Genomic DNA, 23,163 nt, shown 5'->3' with positions numbered 1-23,163 from the left:
TTTAATATTTTCCCCTGACAGTTTAGATTTTTTAATGTCTGACTAACATATATTTAGAGCTTTATAGCAAATTTGATTATATTATATTCAAACTAAGTTATTTCTATTTTAATAAAAACAAAACAATTAAGATTTTTAATCTAGAACAATGAGTCCAGAACATTAAATCCTAGTATATTTTACCTAAACTTGCCAGCATATGTATATTACAATAAAAAAAAACAGATGGTTACCATTCTAAAGAACTGCCATTCAAAGCAATTGTTTCAATTATTGAGCTAACTACATAAAAAATAACAAAACCATAAGTAAATACCACCTTATGGTTAGTGCAATGCAATGCAACACTATAAACTCTTTACAAATCCAGTTTGTTTTATAAACTGTAGTTGTGTTTTAGTTTTAGAAACACTATGTCTTAAGTGTTTTAGTTTCCATTACTTAGCAATTGTCCTGTTCCTAACCCTGTTGAATATAAGCCTTGAATTGGTCTTTTTTACTCATAGTGCATTAAGTCCACAACCAATGGTTCTTTTCTATAGCATTAATTTAAGAAATTTCAAAACTCTGCACCTGAGGTTATATGTAAGCCACTCGCTCAATAACATTACCCACTCGCCCAATAACATTATTAATTATGAACCAGATAATGCTATATATATAATAAACTACCAAATGTGTTGAGATTTTAAAATATATAATGATGTATTAACAAACTAGCCATTCAATGTTTTGTTGTGAAAATACAAAAAAATATATTATGTTTACTTATTTATGTATATATATTTATTAATTTTGTGTTTAGTGATTATAAGGAAGGATCAAAGTCGTAACAACACAAACTTTGTGAGACTAAATATGAAACAAAAAGTCTTCAGTAAAAAAGGAAGAGGGCGTTTTCTCAGAAAGCAGGTATGTTCGGAGTTTTTGTTACCTTTTTAACAATCTTTTTTGCTAATGGTGTCAAGAACGTAAATTTTGTTTAGATTTAAACACGTGTATGCTTTTATTGATTGAGGATGTATGTACTGTAATTAAAGCTTGTGATGCTAAACACAACATATTAAAACAAAAAAGTCAATCAATATACACTCAAATAAATTTACCCATAATGCTCTCATTCTCCGTAGCAACCTTTTTATGCAAAGATGACACAACTAGTTGACAATATGGCCCCAAAATGATTCACCACCAATCACCATCTAGTGATCCTTGGGTGGCTTTGTCATATGATTTGGTTGCTGACTCACAGTTGGGAAGAATGCTGGCGACTTGGCAATTATGTCAGCCAGAGAATGAGCCAGAAGAACGAAAAAATTGTGCAAAAAAATTTTTTTTTCTTTTTTTTTAAAGATCCATTTTTCAAAAAAACTTGTGATTATTTCTACACATATTCAATCATATATATTTTTAAAATGCCGAATGTTTGGGAACATTATGTACTACAATTTGCAACAATTAATTTTGTTGTACCATTCTAAAAAAAAATTATGGAAGTGCAAGCACGTTGTTTAGTGAGGAAAAGTCAGTGTTAGGCATGTAGATTGTTTATTATTTTAAAAAGTACCCAATTTCGATCATAGAATTTTTGTGTGTTTGCAGTTTTACTCTCAATTGGCAAGTACCCCTATATTGAGTCAAAGAAGCAATCACAATAGTCACCATTCCTGTTAAATAGGTTATGGGCATATCGTGCAGATACCAGGTCATGCTTCTCCACCTAAGGCGAACATATCATTTAAGTTTAGGGTAGCGACCAAAAAAATGAAGAATTCAAGTAAAATTGCTTGTCAACAAAAGGCTGACAAGATTCTGCTAGCCTGCTGCACAATCACTGGTACCACATGGAGCCTGACTCTGTTCTTTCATACATTGGGTAAGGTACCAGCAACTGGGAGTCTTTTTTTCTTTAGAGTTTATGTACACACTTTCCTTTTATTTGTTGCTCTTCACGATGTAAAAGGGTTTGATGTCGATTTTATAAGGATTTACATTTTGTGGTCCCCAAAAAGCAGTTTCGTTTTTAGTTTGTTGTGAATCAACGGAAAAGATTTTATAATCACTTTAATGTGAGCTTTGAAGCTGGCTTGCTTGCCAAACCACCCTATCCAGGTTCACTTGAATTTAAGTGTTGGGAGCCTGGGACCCCGAAATCCATTCTCTAAGTGTGACATTAGTTAGTCTTGAGCTATGAGGGGATTTCATGAACCCCAGTTCCGAAAAAAAAATTTTCACACACGTACGTTGACCTTAACAATGCCATATTTGAAGCGACAAATTTTCTCAGCTGTGGAAACCTATTTAAATTGGGATGTTTGCAGTAAAAAAACTACTTTTTAGCTGCGCAGAGAGAAATTTGTTTCTTGTATTTGCAAAAACCCACATGAACATCGAAATTGATTGAAAAGCAATTAAATTTTAAATGAGCGAAAAAGATCAAATGGCCATTTTTTATTGTGCTTTTGCTACATAGACCACAAGTAGCTATTCAAAAGCATTTCAAGAACAAAAAACAGTTGCAGCGCTCAGTGCATTCCACCCAACTTCACAAAACTTGTACACTTTCCGAAACAGTAACCAAAACACATTTTTGTAGTTTTATTTTGTTAATAGGTCCTCTTACTTTGGAACTAATTTTGCTTTCTTCTTCCGTCAACCATCAAATTTTTGACTTAAAATTATGAACAAGCTAGTAAGTAACTATTAAATGCTACTGCAACGATTGTTCATGGTTGTTTTGAAACAATAGCATAACAAAGGGATATGGTTTAAGGAGATTTTAATTGTGGAGGAATTAGAACCTTTGGCCGTAATTCAAGGTAAAGCGCTTTCCACCTAATACTGTGGGTATTCTAATAAACTAAACATTTATGTGCTTTTAGGTGACCTAGATTTAGGACCAGTCAGGAAGTTTCAATATTTTAACAGTTAACGAATGTTTTGTGTTGCGGGCCAAAAAAAAAAGTAGGTGGCAGGCCAGATTTTTTTGGTTGCCGCATTTGGCCCACGGGCCGCCGGTTGCGCGCCCCTGATATAGAGGTCTGGATATTTTTGCTTGGGCACATTTTTTTAGTAAGACTACATAAAACTAGTCCCAAGTCAGACAGGACCTTTTTGGTTATAATGTACATGATTGTAAGACATGCTGTTGAATTAAAGCCGGACTCTGGACTCTTGATAAATTTACCAGAGTCAGACTCTGGACTCAAGAGTCGGACTTGCATTTAATTTTTTGGCTGGAATCAGACTCTGGCTATTTTTAACTGACTTAGCAGCCCTGACCCTGAGTTGTTTGTACAGAAAACACAAAACGTTCCTTCTACTGTGGCATTAAATAGTCCACCAGGCCAGATCACAGGCAGTCTGCTGTATGTATGTAAGCAGAGCTTCCCATCCTGGAAGCATCTATCTGATATAGTGGGAAAACTCCAACTTGTATTCTTGTCTATTTTGCTAAACTTTCAACTGTACATTGTAGGATATTTTCCAATCATTCAATTTTGCCTGGCCGCCATCGCTTCAGCCCTTACCTCGGGAACGAAAAATATATATATATATGATGGTACGAAAATATGATCTAATTTTTCGTACAAACAAACAGCTTACCCATATTTTGATTAAAAAAATTGGGGTTTTAGCATTAAGCTAAGTTAGTATGATAATAGTTTGATAATAATTTATAATTGATAAAAGTATAAAAACATTATTTGGATTTAATTTTTAATTAGTTTAAGTTTTGAAGATTTCCAAGGCATTTAAAAAAATCGGTATCGGTATCGGTTAACAAAATTGTAAAAAATTTGAGTATCGTTATTGGTCCAAAAAAGTGATGTCGGTTGAGCTCTAGAATGTACATGTGATTGTGTAATAAAATACCTTCCTGTAACTCATTGTAAAATAAGAGCTCTGTAATCTTTTTAACTTGTCACATACAAACACAGTTTAGGACAGTGGTTCCCAAACTGTGGACCATGGCCTAGTACTAGGCCGCCAAGACATTTTCAATGAGCCACAGAGCAATTTGAACAGATTCTACTGTTTTGTTATACTGTAGATATTATGCGCTTTATTTAGCAAGAAAGGTCATGGGTTTTAGCTGCTATGTTGGAGCAGTTCAAAGTGGGTTGGTAGCAATGTTGCCAACCTTGCGTCTTTCAAACAAATTTTGTCTTTTCAAATGAATAACGGCTTTTTTTTTTCTGAGTTTGCATTTTTTTTAGTTTGCGGGTTGCTTGTTTTGGGCTAGTTATTTTCTTTTTTATTGTGTATTTTTGTTTGTATTTTCATAGCAAATGTTTGTATCCAACTTTAGAGCATGTGGTGAGCCACGAATCACTATTAAATAGACAATTGGGCCACAGACCCAAAAAGTTTGGAAACCCCTGGTTTAGGAAAAGTGAGGATATAAAAGTAGAATATCCAGGTAGCTAAGAATAGTAGGGTTTAATGTAAAACATTGAATCCAGAAGGTTAAATCCTAGTATATTTTGATTTATTTTTCATTTATTTGTTTCATGTGTGAGTAAATTAATTATTATATAACCTTAATGACAAAACAGCAACTATTCATCAAACCATTTGCTAATATATGTATATATGTAACACAATGAACTCTTTACAATTTTGTCTTATGTTTGAACGTGTTTATTGTTTCAGTTGTACTTGTTTACTATTTCAGTTGTTTACAATGTGGTCATTTTAGCAGTCATACTATATGCTGTAAAGTATACAATATTATAACTATTAGTTTTATATACCTATTATTTCTTGGCAGTTACACCATATGTAACTTACCTGGCATTACATGTGTTCTGATTGCACCAAAATATTTGACACAATAAACTATTTATCACACTCTTCTGTACTTGTGTCAAAACGAGGCTTAACTTGGGTTGTTTGACAGGTTGAATTGTGACACTCAATATTAATGAATCCTTGAATAAAAAGATTCACCATTTTTATTATAGTTTTTGGTTTAAACATGCAATGAAGTTTGTTATTTAAAGTTGCAAAACACTTATTTAAAACTTGTCATATTGTCAATAGGTGTATCGCGAAAAATGTGCTAAGAAAGGATTTTCTGGCAAAAGTGGATGGAAGGGTCGCAGTGGTGGAAAATCCACTGGAAAAAGTGAATTTCGATCTAAGTCTGAGGACAAGTGCTTTAAATGTGGTGAAAATGGACACTGGAGTAGTGAATGTAAAAAAGGTAAACAATACAAATATATATAATTATAAATATTTCCTAGGGATTACTGACAGGAGCCGTTGCCTGATGAATCTGATGGTATCAGTACACACCCGAAACTCTGGTGATACCTTATCCAAAACTAAATTTATATGCACATTCCAGGCATGTTGTGCCAACCAACTTAGAGGTTTTGTACTTTAAAGGGTAAATTTCTGAGTAAATATTAAACACAGAAGCAATTTTTACCCAAAATTCTGAAAATCATTACCACTACTAACAATTTCCTTTTATTAAGTTGACCAAAGAAATGACATAATTTGGTATTTATTGCTGTAATTTTTGCCCAATACATTGGGTTTTATCATTTGAATAAAATGTCAAGTATGGGACATGCAAAGATTCCTATTTAGTTCCGTCAGCGACTGTTGTTTTCTAAAGCCAAATAAGAAAACCTTTTAACTCAAAAGCTGTTTTGACATAAACAAAAAAATTCAGGCTATGCAAATGTATGCTGACTGTTATGAATAAATTTAAAAAATTGTATCAATTTTAGCAGTAACCTTTTTAGCCTTTTACTTTTATGGTTATTTAATTTACTTTTATGCTTAAAAAACAAGATTGGTTTAAGCAACAGCTTGTTTTCTACTCTATTCTCTGTATGTGTGGAAGCTTGAAAAAAGTAGTTTTTTTAACATCATGTTTTTTACAATGCTGTATATATTCTATTTTTATAAAGCAAATCATGAAACTCTTTCATTTTTGTTTTATAGGAAAAGCTCAAAGAGTGGTAGAAGAAAAAGATGAGGTTCCATCAGGTAACAATGTTGTCCATTGTTTTTTTTTAGTTGTTCATAATGCTAAAAAAAAAAGGCCAGGGGTATAAATGAGTGTTTTTTATCCCTTTTTCTCATCTCCCGCTTTTTCCTTTGCAAAACTTGGCAACCTCCTAGTTTAAGTTCAAGTAATTGGGAATGTTATATTGAATTTCAATATTTTTGCTATTCTTTTTCATTTAAATCCGCTTTTATGCTGCCTAACATAAAACTTTGCGTTATTAAAAAATTGCACAGTTTTCTGATTTTCTTACAAGAGTTTTTTTACAAACAGCCCACTTACAAAAACAATGGAAGTTATGACGCTTTTTGAAGGTATTTCTTTGACTAAAGGCTAGCACTGGGGACTGTTTTTTGTTGTTTGTGCAAATCTGTATAATAGTTTGGCAATATGACTATTCTACTGTGAGCAAAACTACTACTTTGGTGCACTTTTTAGGATTTCTAGGCGGCCATAGCTTTTAAGCCAATGGCCTACACAACATATTTGTCAAAATTATCTTGATAAATATCATTGTATCAAGCAAATCTTTTTGCTTTTGCGATGTATCCTGCTTTCTAATTTAAAAGCTTTATCAAATGAACTGAAATAAACACAAACCTTTGTACTTTGCACAATTAACACTTTACTTTGTTGCTTATATTTGTTCACGAGTTCAGGCGACAGCACTAAACTTCTTAAGTTTACTTGTTTTAGCATGTTTCAATACAACCTGGTGATGATATTTAACACATAAGGGCTTAAGATGCGAACTATTACAAATGGGGTGTAATAGAAAAAGGTTCGAACTAGCCTCATTTTTTCTGGCAGTACTTTATTTTAACAATTACTACATGGTAAGCCCAGGATGACTTTCTGGTAATTGTTACCCCAGGTTGGAAATCAGTGGTTTAACTAAAAAAAAAAAATTTAAATAAAATTTTAATTAAATAAATTATTTTTTATATAAACATATTTTGTTTTCTAGGACTTTTCTAAATTCCATCAATTTATTTTCAAGGTTACATTATATTTCTAATTTGTTAATATGAATTAAAATTAGAATAAAACATGTTGGACCATTACATAGTTTTTGTTACTTAGCCACGACATACAAAGTTTATACATTAGGTTTTCTGGATTGTTTAAAATTGATGTTCTTGTAATGGCTAATCAATATTGTTTGCAGAAACACTGGCAGCATTAGTTGGAAGCAGTGTACCGGTTGTCATGGATGGCAATAACTTTGAAAGTTTTTCAGCACCAGTTGTTCTTACCACAGCAAAGCCAATTTTTACACCTGAAACATATAATGGAAAAGAAGTTTTGACTGTCCTAAAAAAATTCGGTTTTTCACAATTTCGGGATGGTCAAGAGGAAGCTATAAAAAGGATACTTTGTGGTAATTTTTTAAGTATTGTTATAACTAGAGGTCACCAAACTTTTGTTATAGAGGGCCCGATAACTGTAAGGTCTCACCTTGGCTTTGCGGGCCGGATTAAAAAAAAAGATCGAACTTTATTAACTTAATTATTGTTATGCAAAGGAAATATAAATAACTATGCGATAAAAACTGTAGTAGGCCTTAATATAGACAGAAAGTTTATTATCAAAATTTAGTTATGAATTGCATTCAACAACATTTTAACTGTACTTCATCTCTATTAAGAAAATATGCTGCGATCCGGATTAATTGACCCAGTGACCTGGATCAGGCCCGTGACCCCTGGTATAAACAAATAACCAATTATATTAATGTTAACATTATTTGTAAAGGTTTTCCTACTCTGTTGGTTTTATCTACTGGATCAGGCAAGTCACTGTGCTACCAGCTGCCAGCTCATATGTACTCTGCATCACAGGGATCTATTACCCTTGTTGTTTCTCCACTTGTATCCCTTATGGATGACCAGGTATTGTTTTTAAGAAAATATTAAGTTACCAAAATTCAAGAAACTTTTGATTTCAAATTAAAGCTACATGTGCATATTTTGTTTCATTGATAACTTGAATATTTTAGCTTTAAAGTAACATGTAGTTTGACTAAGGATTGTTTCTGTTGTATTTTATTCTGGTACTGATATAAAAAAATATATATCTATCATCTAATCTACAACTAGAATCAAACCAAAACATCTAGAATTAGTTAAAGGTATTCTAGAATGGCAACTTTGTACCTAAATCTAATTTAAGGTTAAGATGTTGTTTATAGCTATTAAATATTAACAACTGTGTTTTTTATCTGGTATGTATTTTTCTAAAAAAGTTTAAATAAGGATCATTAAAATATAATATTATGGTTGTGATTTTATTTCAATATACTTTTACATTGTTAGTTATTTAAAGAGCACCTTTCATGTATTGCTAGGTCCATGGCTTACCAAAGTTTTTAAAAGCAACTCGCCTTCATTCTGGCATGAGTAAAGATCAGCGAGAAAAAACTATGGCTGAGATACAAGCACACAAGGTAAAACTGAGGAGATTTAGTTTAGGGCTTATCAATTAGTAGACAGCAGCAATATGTACACTTAAACAACCTTTGCTATGACAAAAGGAAAAACATATAGCAGGGTTGTTCGATATTCTAATTATTAAATGCCTTTGATTCATTTGGATATTAAAATAGTAAAAAATCATGTTTTTTCAAAAGGCTTTTAAATAGTCTTTTAATATACATTTTGTGCAGCATGTTTCAATAGGGCCATGTTAAAACACATTTTTAACATACTTGTTATTGTGTCAAGTAGCATTTATACTGTTTTGTTTCAAGTTGTATTTAAAACCTGTCACGTAATCCGGTTTAGGTCTTTGAAAAACCTTTTTTTTAATGTCTAAAAATTTATTTATTAAAAATATGGGACAACCCTTTTAATAATATACCTTGAAAATAAATATTCATGGTGCATTTGAAAAGACTTATTTACCAATTTAGCTTAATAACCATGTTATTGCAAGGGAAGGGCAGATCCATCTAGCTTGCACTTTGGTTTGAACTCACAACCTCCACTAACAAGGATTGTCTAAGTTTTTTTGTTTGCTCCAATTAAGTATTTATAAAAACTTGGCTAAATTAATAAGTTCGTATTACTACTCATTAGATTGTGAGTTATTACTTCAGCGCGATATTTTAACTTTTCATATTTTAATTTAAGGGTTATTTGGTTTCACAGAGGTAAAAGGTTTTCTAGGTTAATTTGACAACCAATAAAATAAAATAAAATAAAATATATTTCTTAAGGTTGATATTCTTCTTGTGTCACCTGAAGCTCTCATGAACTGGGCTGGAATGTCTCCACTTTACAGTCCCCTTTCTAAACTTCCTCCCGTTTCATTTGTGTGCATTGATGAATGTCATTGCTTGGCAGAGTGGTCACACAGTTTTCGACCGTCCTATTTGAGAGTGTGTGAGGTAGATATGTTTTTATTGCTGTTTAGATGTTCTTGATAGAATCCGCATTAAGTGTTCGGCAGTGCACATAACAAAGTAACTCATGGTTAGATTCTGCAGAAGCAACTCGGCGTTAAATGCCTCGTAGGCCTCACAGCAACTGCAACCATTTCAGCCAGCCGTTCTGTTGCACAACAACTGGGTGAGTTTTCTTTACAGAAACTCTACATTTATTATAAAGTTCAACCGTTACTGTAACTATGTGTTTTCTATACTTATTTAACCTCTTATTTACGAGCAGGCATCACAGACCCTGAACAAGGAATGATTGTGAAGATGGACTTGCCCGATAATCTATATCTTACTGTTTCAAAGGACAGGTATAAAGACGAGGTAATTTTCAACTTATATATATCATTGACACTGTTTCGTTAAAAAAGCAATTAGCGTGAATGCTTGATACTATATCAATACTTGAAAAAATTTCTTTTCAATTTATAAAATAGCTGATTTAAATATTTAATAGTTACGGACTTTTCGTAACATTTTTCAGTTTAGCATATATTATAATTATGGCGATTATATTTTGACGTAAAAAATCAGAAATTATAACCTAAAACTTGAAATTTTGACAAATTTTGACCTAGAAATATATTTTTATGACAAAATTTTGACCTAATTAAAATACATTGATTTAAACAACGCATTGTTGTTTGAAGTACTGCATTATGTTTCGTCAACCACGCGTTTTTATTGTTTTACTGACTACCGATCGAACAAAAATCAGTTATTTTTTCGCGTTTATACAAAACTTGAAAAAAAAGTATTTTGTTTTTTTTCAAAAAGACAAAACAACTATGAAAATGCCAAAAAACATGATTTATGGAAAAGTGTTGTGTGAACCGTTGAAATACAACGTAAAAATAATTGCAGAAAATTAACAAAGACCTAGTTATCGAAATGGAAATTGGATAATTGCCAATAACAAGTGAAAAAAGACAGCAAATACTGTTCAATGCATTTGTCAAAATAACAAAAAAAAAACTATATAATGCAAAAACGAAGTTCGAGCTGAGCTTAATGAGATAAACTAGGCCAGGTTGGTCAATTCTGCAAGGTCCGGTATACCGTATTGCTCTAATGAAGATATAATACAGTTAAAATGTCGTTGAATTAAACTCAAAACTATTTTGTTTCGATAAAGTTCAACTGAATGGCAATTATCTAAAGCCAAGTATATATTTTTTTAATTTTGTAAACGATTTATATGCACTTTTACTTGTTTTTGACTTGAAATAATTTTGACAAGTTTGACTAATTTTGACGTAACGTGTAAATTTTGACTTTTTTTGACAAGTTAAAAAAATAATCGCCCTAATTATAATATACTACCTAAAAAACATCGCTAGTTGGTTTGAATTCTCCAGTCCGATTTTCAGTATTATTGTGATTCAATACTATGTTTGAAGTAATTTAATAACTATGCATTTCGTTTTAATTATTAAGCTAATACGGCAAGTAATTTTGTTTTAAGTCTTTAGAACAACTTTTAAAAGGAGGAAGGTTCAGTGCGCTGGACTCGATCATCATTTATTGCACGAGAAGAAACGAAGTGGCAAGAGTGTCGTCCTACTTAAGGACAAGGCTGGAATCTGTACCGAGGCCACAAGCAGTAAGGCACAGTATATTGTATATCTCTGTATATTGGATTAATTTAATGGAAGCTGTTGCAGGTTGAAGAAACAAATGCGGATAAAGAAGAGGAAGCCACCACGACAAGTAAAAAGAAAAGAAAACGGCCTGCTTCAAACAAGGGTTAATGTTTAACAGTTTTTCATTTACGAGTATGGAGTATTGACCACGGTTTGCAACATGAAAGTTGTGCTTGTCACATTAGATTTATTTTGATATAGGTATATTACAGGCGCGGATCCAGGATTTTTGTTTTGGGGGAGACATGGCATTTTTTTCAGACGTGACGTCACAAAGTTACGTCATGATGTGACGTCACCTAATTATATCTTAACTTGAAGTAAAGAAGTAACCTTCTGAACGCTACACGATTCGTTTATTTTGTTGGAGGTTAAGGTTTCAGAGTTCTTAATTTAAACCCAAAATCTATATTATGTAGATCTTATCGATTCACACAAATTGAAAAATACGCCATTGTTTAAGTTGACAAAACTTTAGTATTTATGGTTGCAGGGTGAGACGCACGTTGCATTTGGGCTAAAGCAATTTACAAATTAGGCTTAGACATGCTAAAAATATAATACAGATTCGCTCGTATCGCGAGAAAAAAATTTGCATTTTTTTGTAGTTAAGATAAGCCACAAAATCCAGTTTGGTTAAGGAGACATGGCCACGTGTAAACATTTCCTGAAAAATATGCTGATTGTAGGGTTAACATTGCGGTTGATAATAAAGATAGTAATTTATAGAAGCTTAGACCGAGTTTTTTTTATATTTCAAATTTATTCCAAACAGGAAGCAAAAGAAAGGCAGCCGTCTCTGAAGCCGAATGCTATCATGCAGGTAAAGTTTCGTGTTTGAATGGTATGTTTAACATATTAATTGTCCATGTTTAAAAGTATACTACTGCTGTAAACCGGAAGTGTTTTTTGTTATGAATAGCATAGCATTACAGATGGACATTTTAAAATTTATTTTTAAGACTCCTATAAAAATATTTTTTCAATTAATGGGAAAATAGTGCGATGGCCGATGACCTTCCACGTCCTAAAAGAATTTATTGACTGTGTCGTACAAGTAGCAAGTGTTAATTGAGCAATTCTAAGGAAAAGTTGACGCCATAATATACTTGATTGTTGAAATGTAAATCACTAATGATCATCTTTAAAAAATGTACTTTGATTAGTCTTAACCAGGGTTTACCACACTGCAGCCAATGGGCCAAAATACGTTTATGGAAGCTATAGTGATTCTTTATCATTGTGCTGGAATTTATTAACAACACAAAAAATCACACAAGTGGACCCATATCTTATTAAAACAGGAACAGCATCACTGTAAGTTAAACATCATTGACAAACACTCACAAGTAACTAACAAGGCGCGCTTTCCTGTCGCCACAAGGTAGTAGCATTAAGGATAACTACAATGTCTAGGCATGAGCTAAGTGACCCTTGGCAGCAAGTAATAAGAAATTTTGAACGACTATATCATGAAGCTCACAACAGATTTATTAAATAGTCATTTACAGTTTGTAGTTTGACTACAAACCAGTCAATAAAGTTTAACACAAAATTCTACATCCAGCCTGCAGTAATCGTTGCATTTTAAACTGGTTATAAAAAAAAACTTTTGCTAACCCTTGTCGTTGACTCGTCTGATTGAATGTACTAGTTCCTTGTGTTGCCTACGTGAAATAGTTAAGCAGGCCACTGTTTTTCACCCTGCTGTATACTGATGGTCGAGAATTCTAACAACTTCACGAAATTTGTAAAATCAATTAGTTTTTCCCTCACATATAGGAATGTCAGCTTCCGAGCGTAAAAAGGTCCAGAATAGCTTCATGAGCGGAAGGTTAAGGATAGTCGTCGCCACGGTCGCTTTCGGAATGGGTATCGACAAGCATGACGTCAGGGCGGTGATACATTACAATATGCCGAGGTAGGAGTCAAACCTTACGCGACTGTCATTTTTCTGTTAATTATTGCCTTCTAAAGCTTGCTTCTTTAAAAAATCAAAAAAAAAATTATACTGTTTAAATGGGGTCGGCCCTTACCTGAAATTTGTTACAAATAGGAAAAAGTTGCGGTGAAACACATCTACTCTGAATGTAAATATATATTTTGGAGCATAATGGTTGGAGGATAGACGTTGTTGAAAATGAATAAAGAGTTCTTCGAAACGTTCAAAATGATGCCTACTTCTGTATGGGCTTTGATGTTTTTATTACATAAATATATATTGATTTCAAATATATGCTTTAGTATAAATGCAAATTCAAAACAACACAAGAAACCTCACTCGATAAAGTTCGTTCGATTTGTAAATGACGGCAAGTTTTGTTGTTGCAGGTCGTTCGAAAGATACGTACAAGAGGTTGGCAGAGCCGGTAGGGATGGCTTGCCTGCACATTGCCACCTGTTTCTTGACCCAGAGGTAAATAAGCCGTTAATCAGTTGTAAAATTTTGCTATTAAATTTTGAAAACTAAAGCATTTATTGGTGTTTAATTGCATAATTTTGTCGCGAAACATTTTTTTGTCAACCCGATTGACAATAAAGCAGAATTGCTGACGTCTAAGTCTGACATTAAGTTATCTCTTATATATTTATTTAAAATTTAAACGAAATACACAGCTTCTCGTACAGGCTTTAATATATATATAGATCTAGCTTGTGATACTTAATGATAATACAATATGTAAGACCGCTAGTAGTACTCGAAAAGTAGTGGCGATTTAAGGTATTTACCGTTTGTTATTGTTTATTTTGGTAAACAAAAGTAACAAAGTGCCTCAATATCCGCGTAAAAAACTTACAAAATGTTTAGCCTGTATTTGCCACTTATAATACTCGACATCTAAACAAATAAGTGTATTTTGCCTTTTTACGATGCTAAGAAATAAGGCTATCTGGCATCGCTCCATTTTTCTTGACACCGACAAAAACTTACCACATATTTTCACTTCAAATTGATATGTTTTTGTCATTCAGGGAGGCGACTTGTTTGAGTTGGGACGACACAGTTATGGCAAAACGGTTGATAGATTTACCGTGAAACGTTTAGTGGAAGCTATTTTTAAGCCCTGCAGCTGCGACAAGTAAGCATTTGTTTTTTTTATTTACCTTTCACCTAAATTTCGCCGTTTTGTTGTGTAGCAATTCAATTTATCCTATCTCTTGTATCAACGTTTCAAATGAACTGCCAAGTAGTTGGTCAGTTTGTTACGTTTCAACACTGTAGTATTTAAATGTATAACGACCATAGGTAATGGTTATTTGCAAAACTAGACTTGGCATCGAATGCAAAGGTCACTTCGCTTCAATGGATATCGAAAAAACGGTCACGAAACTCGATGTTGCGAAAGAAGGTGAGTATTTTACTCCTGACATACTCTATATGGTTTGTCATTTCTTATTGTTTTCAATGTCTTAGTTTTGCAATGCAATATCTACCTCAAAAACAAAAGTATTAGCCGAAGGCTTCCTATGGAAATATGAACATTGGGTTTATGTTACAAAAATATTTTTATTAGGCGTGCATTTCGCTAGTGGCTCTCGACTAACTACGGCACATTTAGGGTCGCTGCGCTGGTCCTCACTCGCACACAGCTTCACAGTATAGTACAACAATTCAAGTTACGTTACGGTAATGGAAAATCAATTTAAAATTCAAAAAAATGAGGCTGTCACTCAAAGTACACGGCGTGGACTACCACCACCGCGTAATGCTTGGCCGATTTCTTGTGAACCGTCACGTGACCATCTGTTTCTGTGTCCCATAAGCTCTTACTGGCGATTAGCATCCGCTGTCCGTCGCAACTCCCCACGAACGCGTTCACCACCAGCTTGTACCTAAGGCAACATTATATGTGGGTAAATCGGGGACTTTTTGCGTTGGCCGGTTATAGGGCTTCTGTTCTTACCTTTCTAACGATAAGGTTTTCAGCTTATCTTTGACTTCGACTGTGAGCAGCTTGGCCAGCTTTCCGCCTGCTGAAATCTCCTGTTCAGGGTTGCTTTTGTACCAGTTCGAGAAAAAGTGGCCTAAAAACAAGTTAAAAAAAAATTTAACGCCAAAATCTTTCTTGGCTATCTGAACTATAATAGTTGTTGCTGTTAATGTTTGTAAAAAAAAGTCTCCCATTACGCATTGGGATAATAAACAAGCCACATTTTCCCAGTGTAATAAATTGTTATAAAACATTTATTTTTAGGACCATATCAACCTAAACATCTGTTTTGTAAGTAGTGACTAAAATGTGTATTTATCTTTGTTCATGTCAAATTTTGTGCGATCAAACAGGCCTAAACACGATATCTTAACTGAATATTAAACATCATCTTCTTGTAATCAAGACCATGTGTAATGATCGCTTAAATTTATTCCAATATAGTTTACAATGCAAATGTTTACTGGTCTTAAATTAATGCTGTCTCAGTGATTGCATATACATTTGAAGAAAATTTGCCTAAATGTTAATTTGTGAATAGGACCACAATATGTTGATTAAGCCGATTCTGATGTACTATGGTGGCATTATTATGTTAATTTATCAGTGACTATAACTATAGCGTACTCTTTTAGGCTCGGAATCAATAACTTTGGCCCATCTGCAATTAAAGTATAAACTTTAGCCCTGGGTAATTTTTGGCCAATAGCGCTTAGTTTCCAAATTTCCCGAATCAGGTTGAAACTAGAATTGTTGTCTTACCAGAACGATGGAACTTTTTCCTACTGGAATGACAATTTCCAGAAATGGCGTTGCAAAGTTACGTCATACCGGGACGTCTAAACCAGTGCTCTTCAACGGTGTGCACGGTGCACCCTAGGGTACACCAAAATATACATGGGGTGCACCAGTACGAAAAGGTATACAAGGGTGCATCATGAACTTTTAGTGAACCATTAATATTTGACATTCAGGATATAAAAGTTTGTTTGAATGCTGTTTTATGACTTGCAATAGTAATCGCAAGCAACCTGCAGCGATAATCGAACTCTCACCGACAGTGTAAAACTTCGACAGCTCCGCTCGATTTAATTGACATGAGGATATTGATATGAATAATGATTTTTCATATTGCTATTTACCCTCAGTTTACCTTTCAAGTAAACAGGGTGCATGAGTTCGTCACAACAAAGTTAAGGGTTCACCAAACCAAAAAAGGTTGAAGAGCACTGGTCTAAACAGTAAACAAGTAACCTTATAGGAAACCCGAGGTTATCGTTCGATGTAGTGCACAAATATTAAACTGAGAAAAAAACACTTAAGGAAATGGCGGGATGGCCTGGTGAAAAAGGATGGTAAAAATTAGTTTGATAGATCAATGCTTGGTAGCGTTTTTTTACATTAACAGGGTTTAACAATGGCTGCGGCACGCTGATAAAAACATACCTCAAGCGACAAAACGCATGGCCAAATATCCAAGAAAGTCGCAGATTAGGAACGTTTAAAGCTTAGATGCGCAACTTTGCAAAAGATGAGATAATTCATATCTTTATCTTCTAACTTTTCAGTTTTATGGCATTTTAGGACAGTTTTATTAGGGTTTTAAAACATTTAAAAACAAGAATATTGTTGCACATGTATTTTCATGCCAAAAATATATTTTGGAAAAGCAAAACATTTAAATTTATCGAGTTAAATCGAGGCGATGTTAATGCCTATATTTTACAATATTCTTAGGTTTTAATCCCTGGAATAATGTCTCCGGGATTTATCTTTGTTTCACCTAGTTTATTGCATACAACGAATGTCTGCCAAGTTGTACGTTTCTTGTGTTGGAAAAATTGCAGGTAAAAAACGTAAACACCCACTTTGTAGCAGATACTGTAGCAAATCAAAAAAATGTTGCAGATAAAAAAATTGGGTTAGTAGAATTTACTTTTTCTGAAAGCTTTGTTTACAAATTTATGTCCTTACGTGTATACCAGTTACCACTTACTTGTGGCCTTTTCACGCTTGAAGTATCCGTCAATGTCTTCTATTAAATCTTCAACGACCTACGGAAATTTTGGTTTGCGTTTTTTTAGCATTTCAATTGTTCACGCTGAGTACTTATCTACGCTTGGGTTACGTTTATAATGTCATATGACTTATCATATAAAGCTTACAAGTTGGCTGTGAAATTACGTATAAATATAGCTTTTTTCAATCGTGACATACTTTAATCCAGTGGTCGGCAAACTGTGGGCCTCAGAGCCATTTTTAGTGGGCCGCGAGTTACTTTTGAATAGCTTTGTGTTATCATGTAGTTGTGGTCCGCGTGATTTCCGTACATTCATTGAATTTTGTTTTAAAAATACATCTGGCTTAGAATGTCTGAATTAGCCTAGCGTGGTATAGACCCACGTGCCAATTGTGGTCCTGACTACCTGTCGAACTATATTTTTGCCAACTATATGTAAACGCAAAAATGTTCGCGCTTCGCGCGTACATTCTTCGTTTTATAGTATGAGTTTAAATAATGACATGCCAGTGTTTTGGGCATCAAGATGCCGTGTAATATTTCACCTTAATATCCTGCATCCGCTACTGTGTTCGTACTGGTTTTACGTAGTGGGTCATCAATTGCTTTGAAAAGAGTACTTTGAGCCGCGACAAAAAAAGTTTGCCGACCACTGCTTTAACCTTTTTAATTGCCAGCACAATGAAAAATACCACAATAATACACGTAAAGGCGAAAATACGTTGGTATTTCCGTGGATCGAATATCATAAAGACAAAACTTGCCTCCGAAACTGCGTTCCTCACAACATGAGCCTGGAAGCGTTTGCCCTCGTCAGGCCCGACTTTATAGGTGTTCTCCATCTCAGGCTGTGCCTTTGGTGCAAGAGGAAGTCCGCTGAACGTGGTGGGCATCATCAGCTTTAAACGGGAACATTTAGCGTTTGCAATATACAACTTCATAAATGTTACACAATTAACTTTGCGCTGTTACGGATGTGAGCTTTAGACAATGACAACATCTATAACATGAACAGTTCTTTCGCACATTTAATAATAGACATAACCATGTCACATTAATTAAATCTAATATTCATTGATTTGTAAAAGTTAACAGAAATTAGCAAACGTTTCGGCAATTTCTTTTGCCATCATCAGTGCAGTAAGCTGATGATGGCAAAATAAATTGCCGAAACGTTTGCTAATAAAAGAATGAATCTTTTATCTATTATTAACAGAAATTAATTTGCAATCACCATAATTGGTGACGTTGAGGTCTATGTAAATTGTTTGGTTTATTCGATTCGTATATGTGGTACTCTAAACGTTTTCAAAACAGTCGGCTTTCTTCTTTAAAGAAGTAAGTTGGAATTTAAAGTTTTTAGCTAGCCATTAATTACCTGGTTATGCATGAATGATCCACGCCTTAGACTTGTTCTTCGAGACCTGACGTCGAATGAAACTCGTCTGTTTTGTTCCGGCACAATCATCATAGAGTGACGTCGGTTCTGGGATTTGTTTATGTTAAAGCATTGGAGAGGTTTACCACAAAACTCGCGCTATTTTCAACACAAGTTTGAAACTCACCGTTGTTGGGCTCCGGTTGGCAATTTGCCCGATCGCCAATTTCGCTTGCTGCGATTTTGCGGCATCTGTGAAAAATAGGAACACTGTGTTCATTAAAATAGTGCCTGTATACTTCGCTGAAACTTACTTGCTATGGCAACCGCGTCGATACTGTGCCTTCTGCGTGAATATGCTTTTTCCATTTGTTTTTCGTAACGATTATTATATGTCTGAATAATAATCCACTTCGGCGGTTCTTAATACTTTCAACTGACCGTTACAACTACCTTTGACGGGAGAATTCAATTTAAATCCTGCTGGTGCAACAATAAAGCCACTATCTTGTCTCCTAAAAAGATAAGTGCACCTCAACTTATTGTAGCAGATCACGGTAAAGTTAATGTTTTACCAGCGTCACAACTTAACAAGTCGTCTTCGACGGACGTTATTTATGGCTGCATATGTCTTTGTTCGAGAAACAATTTCATTCGGTAAACACCCATTCGTCTGACATCCAACGTAGCTTATTAAAATGTATATTGTCAGTTGCCCAATGCCCCACGAATTCATTTTTGTCGTAATAGAAATATGTAGCTTGCGCAGTCTAACATAAACATAATTTTGTGCACCATTTCAACGGTACTACAATTTACCTTGCGTCCAATTTAAGTAATTTTGACCGGTTGTCTAAATGTAAATAGCGCTGACAATAAAATGTCCAACAGCGCAAATAATGCGCACATCCTTGTACAAAGAGCTCCCGCTAAGCTCACCTGAACATCTCACAAGGTTGGACAAGACAAGCTTGGTCTCGTCTCCATAAAGCGTCTCTCGAAGCACAGACCAAATTTCAACATCCACTTTATTGAAAACAACAAATCACACGTATCAGGGCGATTTTGTTTGTTTATAATGAAAGCACATAATAAAGATTATACTCTGACGCTGTTTTCGATGGTTTTTAGAGTGGAATGTAGGTCATTTTAAACTGGTACTGCCATTTGTACACATGTAACGGCGGTATTTCGCCATGGATGAAACACAACGTCACAAATCAAATTTGGAAAATGCTCATAAAATAACGATCGCAAATAGGCTCGATGTTTTCAAACGAAAGTACTTAGGATATTTATGTTTTGTCTTGTAAAAGTTTTAGCAACTTTAAAACTGGATATATGAATAGTTCACAGCCGAAAATTAAACGAGCTATTTATCCTGCTGTTTTAATATTCCGTATGTTGTCCGCAAATTTAAACTCATCTTTGTCAGGAATCGAGACCCTGATGTGCTATTTGGAGCTGGAAGGCTTACTTCACGTTTACCTACCCACTGAAATCCGATGCTCTATAAGCTGCTACGGTGGGCCGCGGCAAATGGTTGAGTGCACCAAAAAATGTCAAGCTGTAGCGGTCGCTTTGTCAAAACAGGGTAAGATCGGTTTTCTGTAGCATCTTTATGTCTCAAAAAAATATGTTTTTTTTTATTCATCTTTAGATAAAATTGAAAAGAACTGCACCGACCTGGACTTTTCTTTGGTGGAGGTAAGTGGTTATTCTTATTAGGGTCGTCTATTCATTGCCTGAAATATGACGTGTAAACAAGCTTATTGCAAATAGTTAAATAAACGTTTAATCACATTATCGAGATTACCAGTTAATTCTTTTTTCAGGTGGCGAACGCTCTGCAGTGTGACATTGGTTCTGTTAAAAGAACACTCAGGCAACTTATGTGGGATACAACTCTTGCAGTCGGTAAATGTTTTTTTGTTCAACAAATCGATCAATCGCTTGAATTATTCCATACGCTATGGGCACTGATAAATACTAACGTATTTTCGCTTGTGCCTGATTTTTTTGTTGTTTTTTATTCAGATTTTAAATGAAAAAATACGTGTGATATATGTGTTTAGCATTTATAAAAGTTGATTAAGATTCGCAATTTTTGAACTCAGCTTTCATATTTCTTCAATGTCTGTATTTTTACAGATTCACATATTCGAGAGTGATTAGTTACACTTAGTATTCTAATATTTTCTTTGCCAGGTCTAATTTAACGTCGTCAGTAATGCGTTAATTTATATTGTATCACGCAAAGTAGCGACTAATTTATTTTCGTCATTTACAGTTTCTTGTGTTTTGTTTCAAAATGGCCGATGTAGTAGCCTACTTAGTTGTGTTAGGTTGTATACTGGACCCCTTTGTGTTGAGCAGATGGCAGAACGTCTGGTAAGAGCGGAGTTGTGGTGCAGTTTAGTGACGTATCATTCCTGATGAAAACAACCGTGAAATCTAGCGACGAGTTTGTCGACTCGCTCACGTCATCACTTCATGGACGTGTCATGCAACAAGAAAAGAAGGAACTCGGCCAGTTGAAGACTGCATTCGACACTATGCAAAAGTAATGCAGGTTTCATAGCTAAGGCTGTGGCTGCTTGATTCTCGACGTTAGTCCCGTGCGACTGATTTTTTGCGTATTTTTTCAAGATACTCTTACCCAAACGTGGGTTATTGTATGGACGACTTCGACGACTCAAGAAGCGTTGGCCTAAAAAAGGTGATAAACGCTTACTTTAAAGAGGAGAATCAGGTCGTCGACCTACCCGTTGTTCAAGTAAGTATTGTTTACTGGGAATTTTTTAGAAGAATGTAAATTAGGAAAAAATGATAATACAAAGCTCCACTGGGCTACAACCAATCATTACATTAAAACTAACTTTTAGGTGTAAACCAAATTACAAACCATGTTCGGCATCAGACACTAATTAACCTGACTAATTGCAACTGTGCTGTATGGCTACACGTTTTTTTACGTTGAATAATCATTCGTGTTACATATTCTCCATGACTGGGTTTCCTAAACTTTTTGCGTCGAAAAAGTTACAAAATCGCCAAGGTTTTTGCCAAAATGCTTGGAAAATAGCGACGAAAAAGTCACGAGGCACTTTCTGTGATTAAATGTATATTAGAAACATCTACATGGATTTTTATCGCCAAAAAGTTATTTCCTTGCTTCTAAGACAATCATTTGCACAAAAGTGATATTATCGCAACATGACAACACTTTAAAAAATGATACATACTTTCAAAACTTACAACTAAATTAATATATAGGGTACACTCATATATGTCATATGTGAAGGACTTACCAATACGTTGCTGACCGCGGTTCTTCTCAGTGCGTCCTTCGCATCTAGTTACAAATTTTCAATTTATTGTTTTAAGTTTTGTTTAAAGCGATTTATGTTTTTGTAGTTGAGTCCCGATGTTGAGAGTGATGTCCGTGGAGCAATACGTCAGTTCCTTTTTGTACATAGTAAGTAATACAAGTATTTTATTATCTTATTACTTGTAGGCCTACTTTAATATCTCAAAGGCATAGAAGTTCAAAAATGAAAGTTGAAATAACCTAACTAATGGTTGACCAAACGTACTAAAAAAATATTTAGTGTAATTTTTTATTTTCTTGTAGTATTATTTTTTTTAAAAACACACTTTATATGTTAAATTATATGTTTAAAATTCTAACATGGCAATTTTAACTGATATACCCGCCTTTACCGTTTGACCATATTCCCATGCTACCTGGGATATTATACTATTCATGAAGATAAATATTTTTAATTGTAACTGCATTTAACGGATCTTTTTGGTTCCGTGAAGATCGTTTGTGACATAAAATATAATCGAACCGACTTTCCTCCATTTTAGGTGGCGACCTGGAAGGTACAGTGACGGGTCGAGCGATCGCGCGAATATTTCATGGTATTGAGAGCCCCCGCTTCCCCGCCAAGACCTGGGGTCCTGCCAGGCGATTCTGGCGCTCCAAAGTAAACGTCAATTTCAATGCGTTGCTTAAAATTGCTACCTCTGAAATACTGCAATTCCGGTGATTGTCGTACTTGGTATTTTATACCTTTTTATTTATTCTTTTTTTTTATGTTGTCCAAATAAAATTGACTATTTCGCCGTTTTACATGCACTGAACTTTACAACAAAACTTTTTCAAATAAACTTTTTGTTTACTTCAAATAAACTTTTTGTTTAATTCTAAAAACATATGCCTCTGCTGCTTTGTGGAACAAAATTAAATAAAAGTTAGAAACCATTAACAGGGTGAATACAAATTTTTTGCATTATTCCGTAAATTGGTCTTAGATTTCGTAAATTTGGACCGAGTATTTATGTCAAAGATAGCGAACCACTGACCGCGGTTCATAAAGTGACCGATTATAGATTTTCAGTGACTCACTTTACTGTTCAAAAATACCGAAATAAACCAAAGATTTTATGAGAGAATATGGGTTTCACCAAATACTTGAAACGCGCTGTTCTTTTAAACCATGTGAAAAAAATCAACATTGTGCAGTCTCTATTCCAAGTTAGGTTAATGACATGAAAAGATTTGTTGCAGCTTTCTTAGCTTCATTTGTTCTAAATATATAGGCCTATGTGTGAGTTTTAATTTTCGTAACTGAAATTGGATCGCCTGAAGATGTCGCGGCAATTTTCCCATTAATGCCAACATGTAAATTTTATGTCTAACCTTCTTTGTATTTTTCGTGGA

The 23,163-nt window shown here is 34.3% G+C and overlaps 2 protein-coding genes across 2 annotated transcripts; one reads left to right on the top strand and one right to left on the bottom strand.

The window, feature by feature from the left end:
* Positions 1 to 813: 813 nt before the first annotated feature.
* Positions 814 to 22,569, top strand: LOC146160259 (ATP-dependent DNA helicase Q4-like). Its single transcript, XM_083384235.1, has 23 exons — positions 814 to 912; positions 5,047 to 5,209; positions 5,962 to 6,006; positions 7,194 to 7,406; positions 7,781 to 7,917; positions 8,373 to 8,471; positions 9,243 to 9,413; positions 9,504 to 9,594; positions 9,694 to 9,785; positions 10,927 to 11,064; positions 11,126 to 11,207; positions 11,880 to 11,927; positions 12,887 to 13,025; positions 13,436 to 13,520; positions 14,078 to 14,184; positions 14,375 to 14,454; positions 19,870 to 20,028; positions 20,095 to 20,141; positions 20,270 to 20,351; positions 20,811 to 20,997; positions 21,084 to 21,210; positions 21,852 to 21,912; positions 22,308 to 22,569. Exons 1-23 carry the CDS (start codon positions 859 to 861, stop codon positions 22,487 to 22,489), a joined length of 2,589 nt encoding a protein of 862 aa, XP_083240361.1. The 5' UTR covers positions 814 to 858; the 3' UTR covers positions 22,490 to 22,569.
* LOC146160260 (dynein light chain Tctex-type 4-like) lies at positions 14,773 to 19,381 on the bottom strand. The gene is made up of 7 exons (XM_083383525.1): positions 19,374 to 19,381; positions 18,865 to 18,949; positions 18,435 to 18,593; positions 17,821 to 17,955; positions 17,033 to 17,090; positions 15,010 to 15,130; positions 14,773 to 14,938 (listed from the first exon to the last, which is right to left on the bottom strand). The coding sequence occupies exons 1-7, from the start codon at positions 19,379 to 19,381 to the stop codon at positions 14,773 to 14,775; spliced, it is 732 nt and encodes a 243-aa protein (XP_083239651.1).
* Positions 22,570 to 23,163: the final 594 nt, after the last annotated feature.

The sequence above is a fragment of the Ascidiella aspersa genome, chromosome 3 (genome assembly GCF_963924565.1).
Source record: "Ascidiella aspersa chromosome 3, kaAscAspe10.2, whole genome shotgun sequence".
Lineage (NCBI taxonomy): Eukaryota > Metazoa > Chordata > Ascidiacea > Phlebobranchia > Ascidiidae > Ascidiella > Ascidiella aspersa.
This window is presented reverse-complemented; position numbering and strand designations above follow the sequence as displayed.

Coding starts and splice junctions, on each gene's coding strand:
- LOC146160259 (XM_083384235.1), top strand. CDS start 859: ATGAAACAAAAAGTCTTCAGTAAAAAAGGAAGAGGGCGTTTTCTCAGA. Junction 11,208..11,879: donor ACGGCCTGCTTCAAACAAGG/GTTAATGTTTAA, acceptor TATTCCAAACAG/GAAGCAAAAGAAAGGCAGCC. Junction 20,998..21,083: donor GCATTCGACACTATGCAAAA/GTAATGCAGGTT, acceptor TATTTTTTCAAG/ATACTCTTACCCAAACGTGG.
- LOC146160260 (XM_083383525.1), bottom strand. Junction 18,594..18,864: donor GTTGTAACGGTCAGTTGAAA/GTATTAAGAACC, acceptor TGTTGAAAATAG/CGCGAGTTTTGTGGTAAACC. Junction 17,091..17,820: donor TGAGGAACGCAGTTTCGGAG/GCAAGTTTTGTC, acceptor AAATTTCCGTAG/GTCGTTGAAGATTTAATAGA.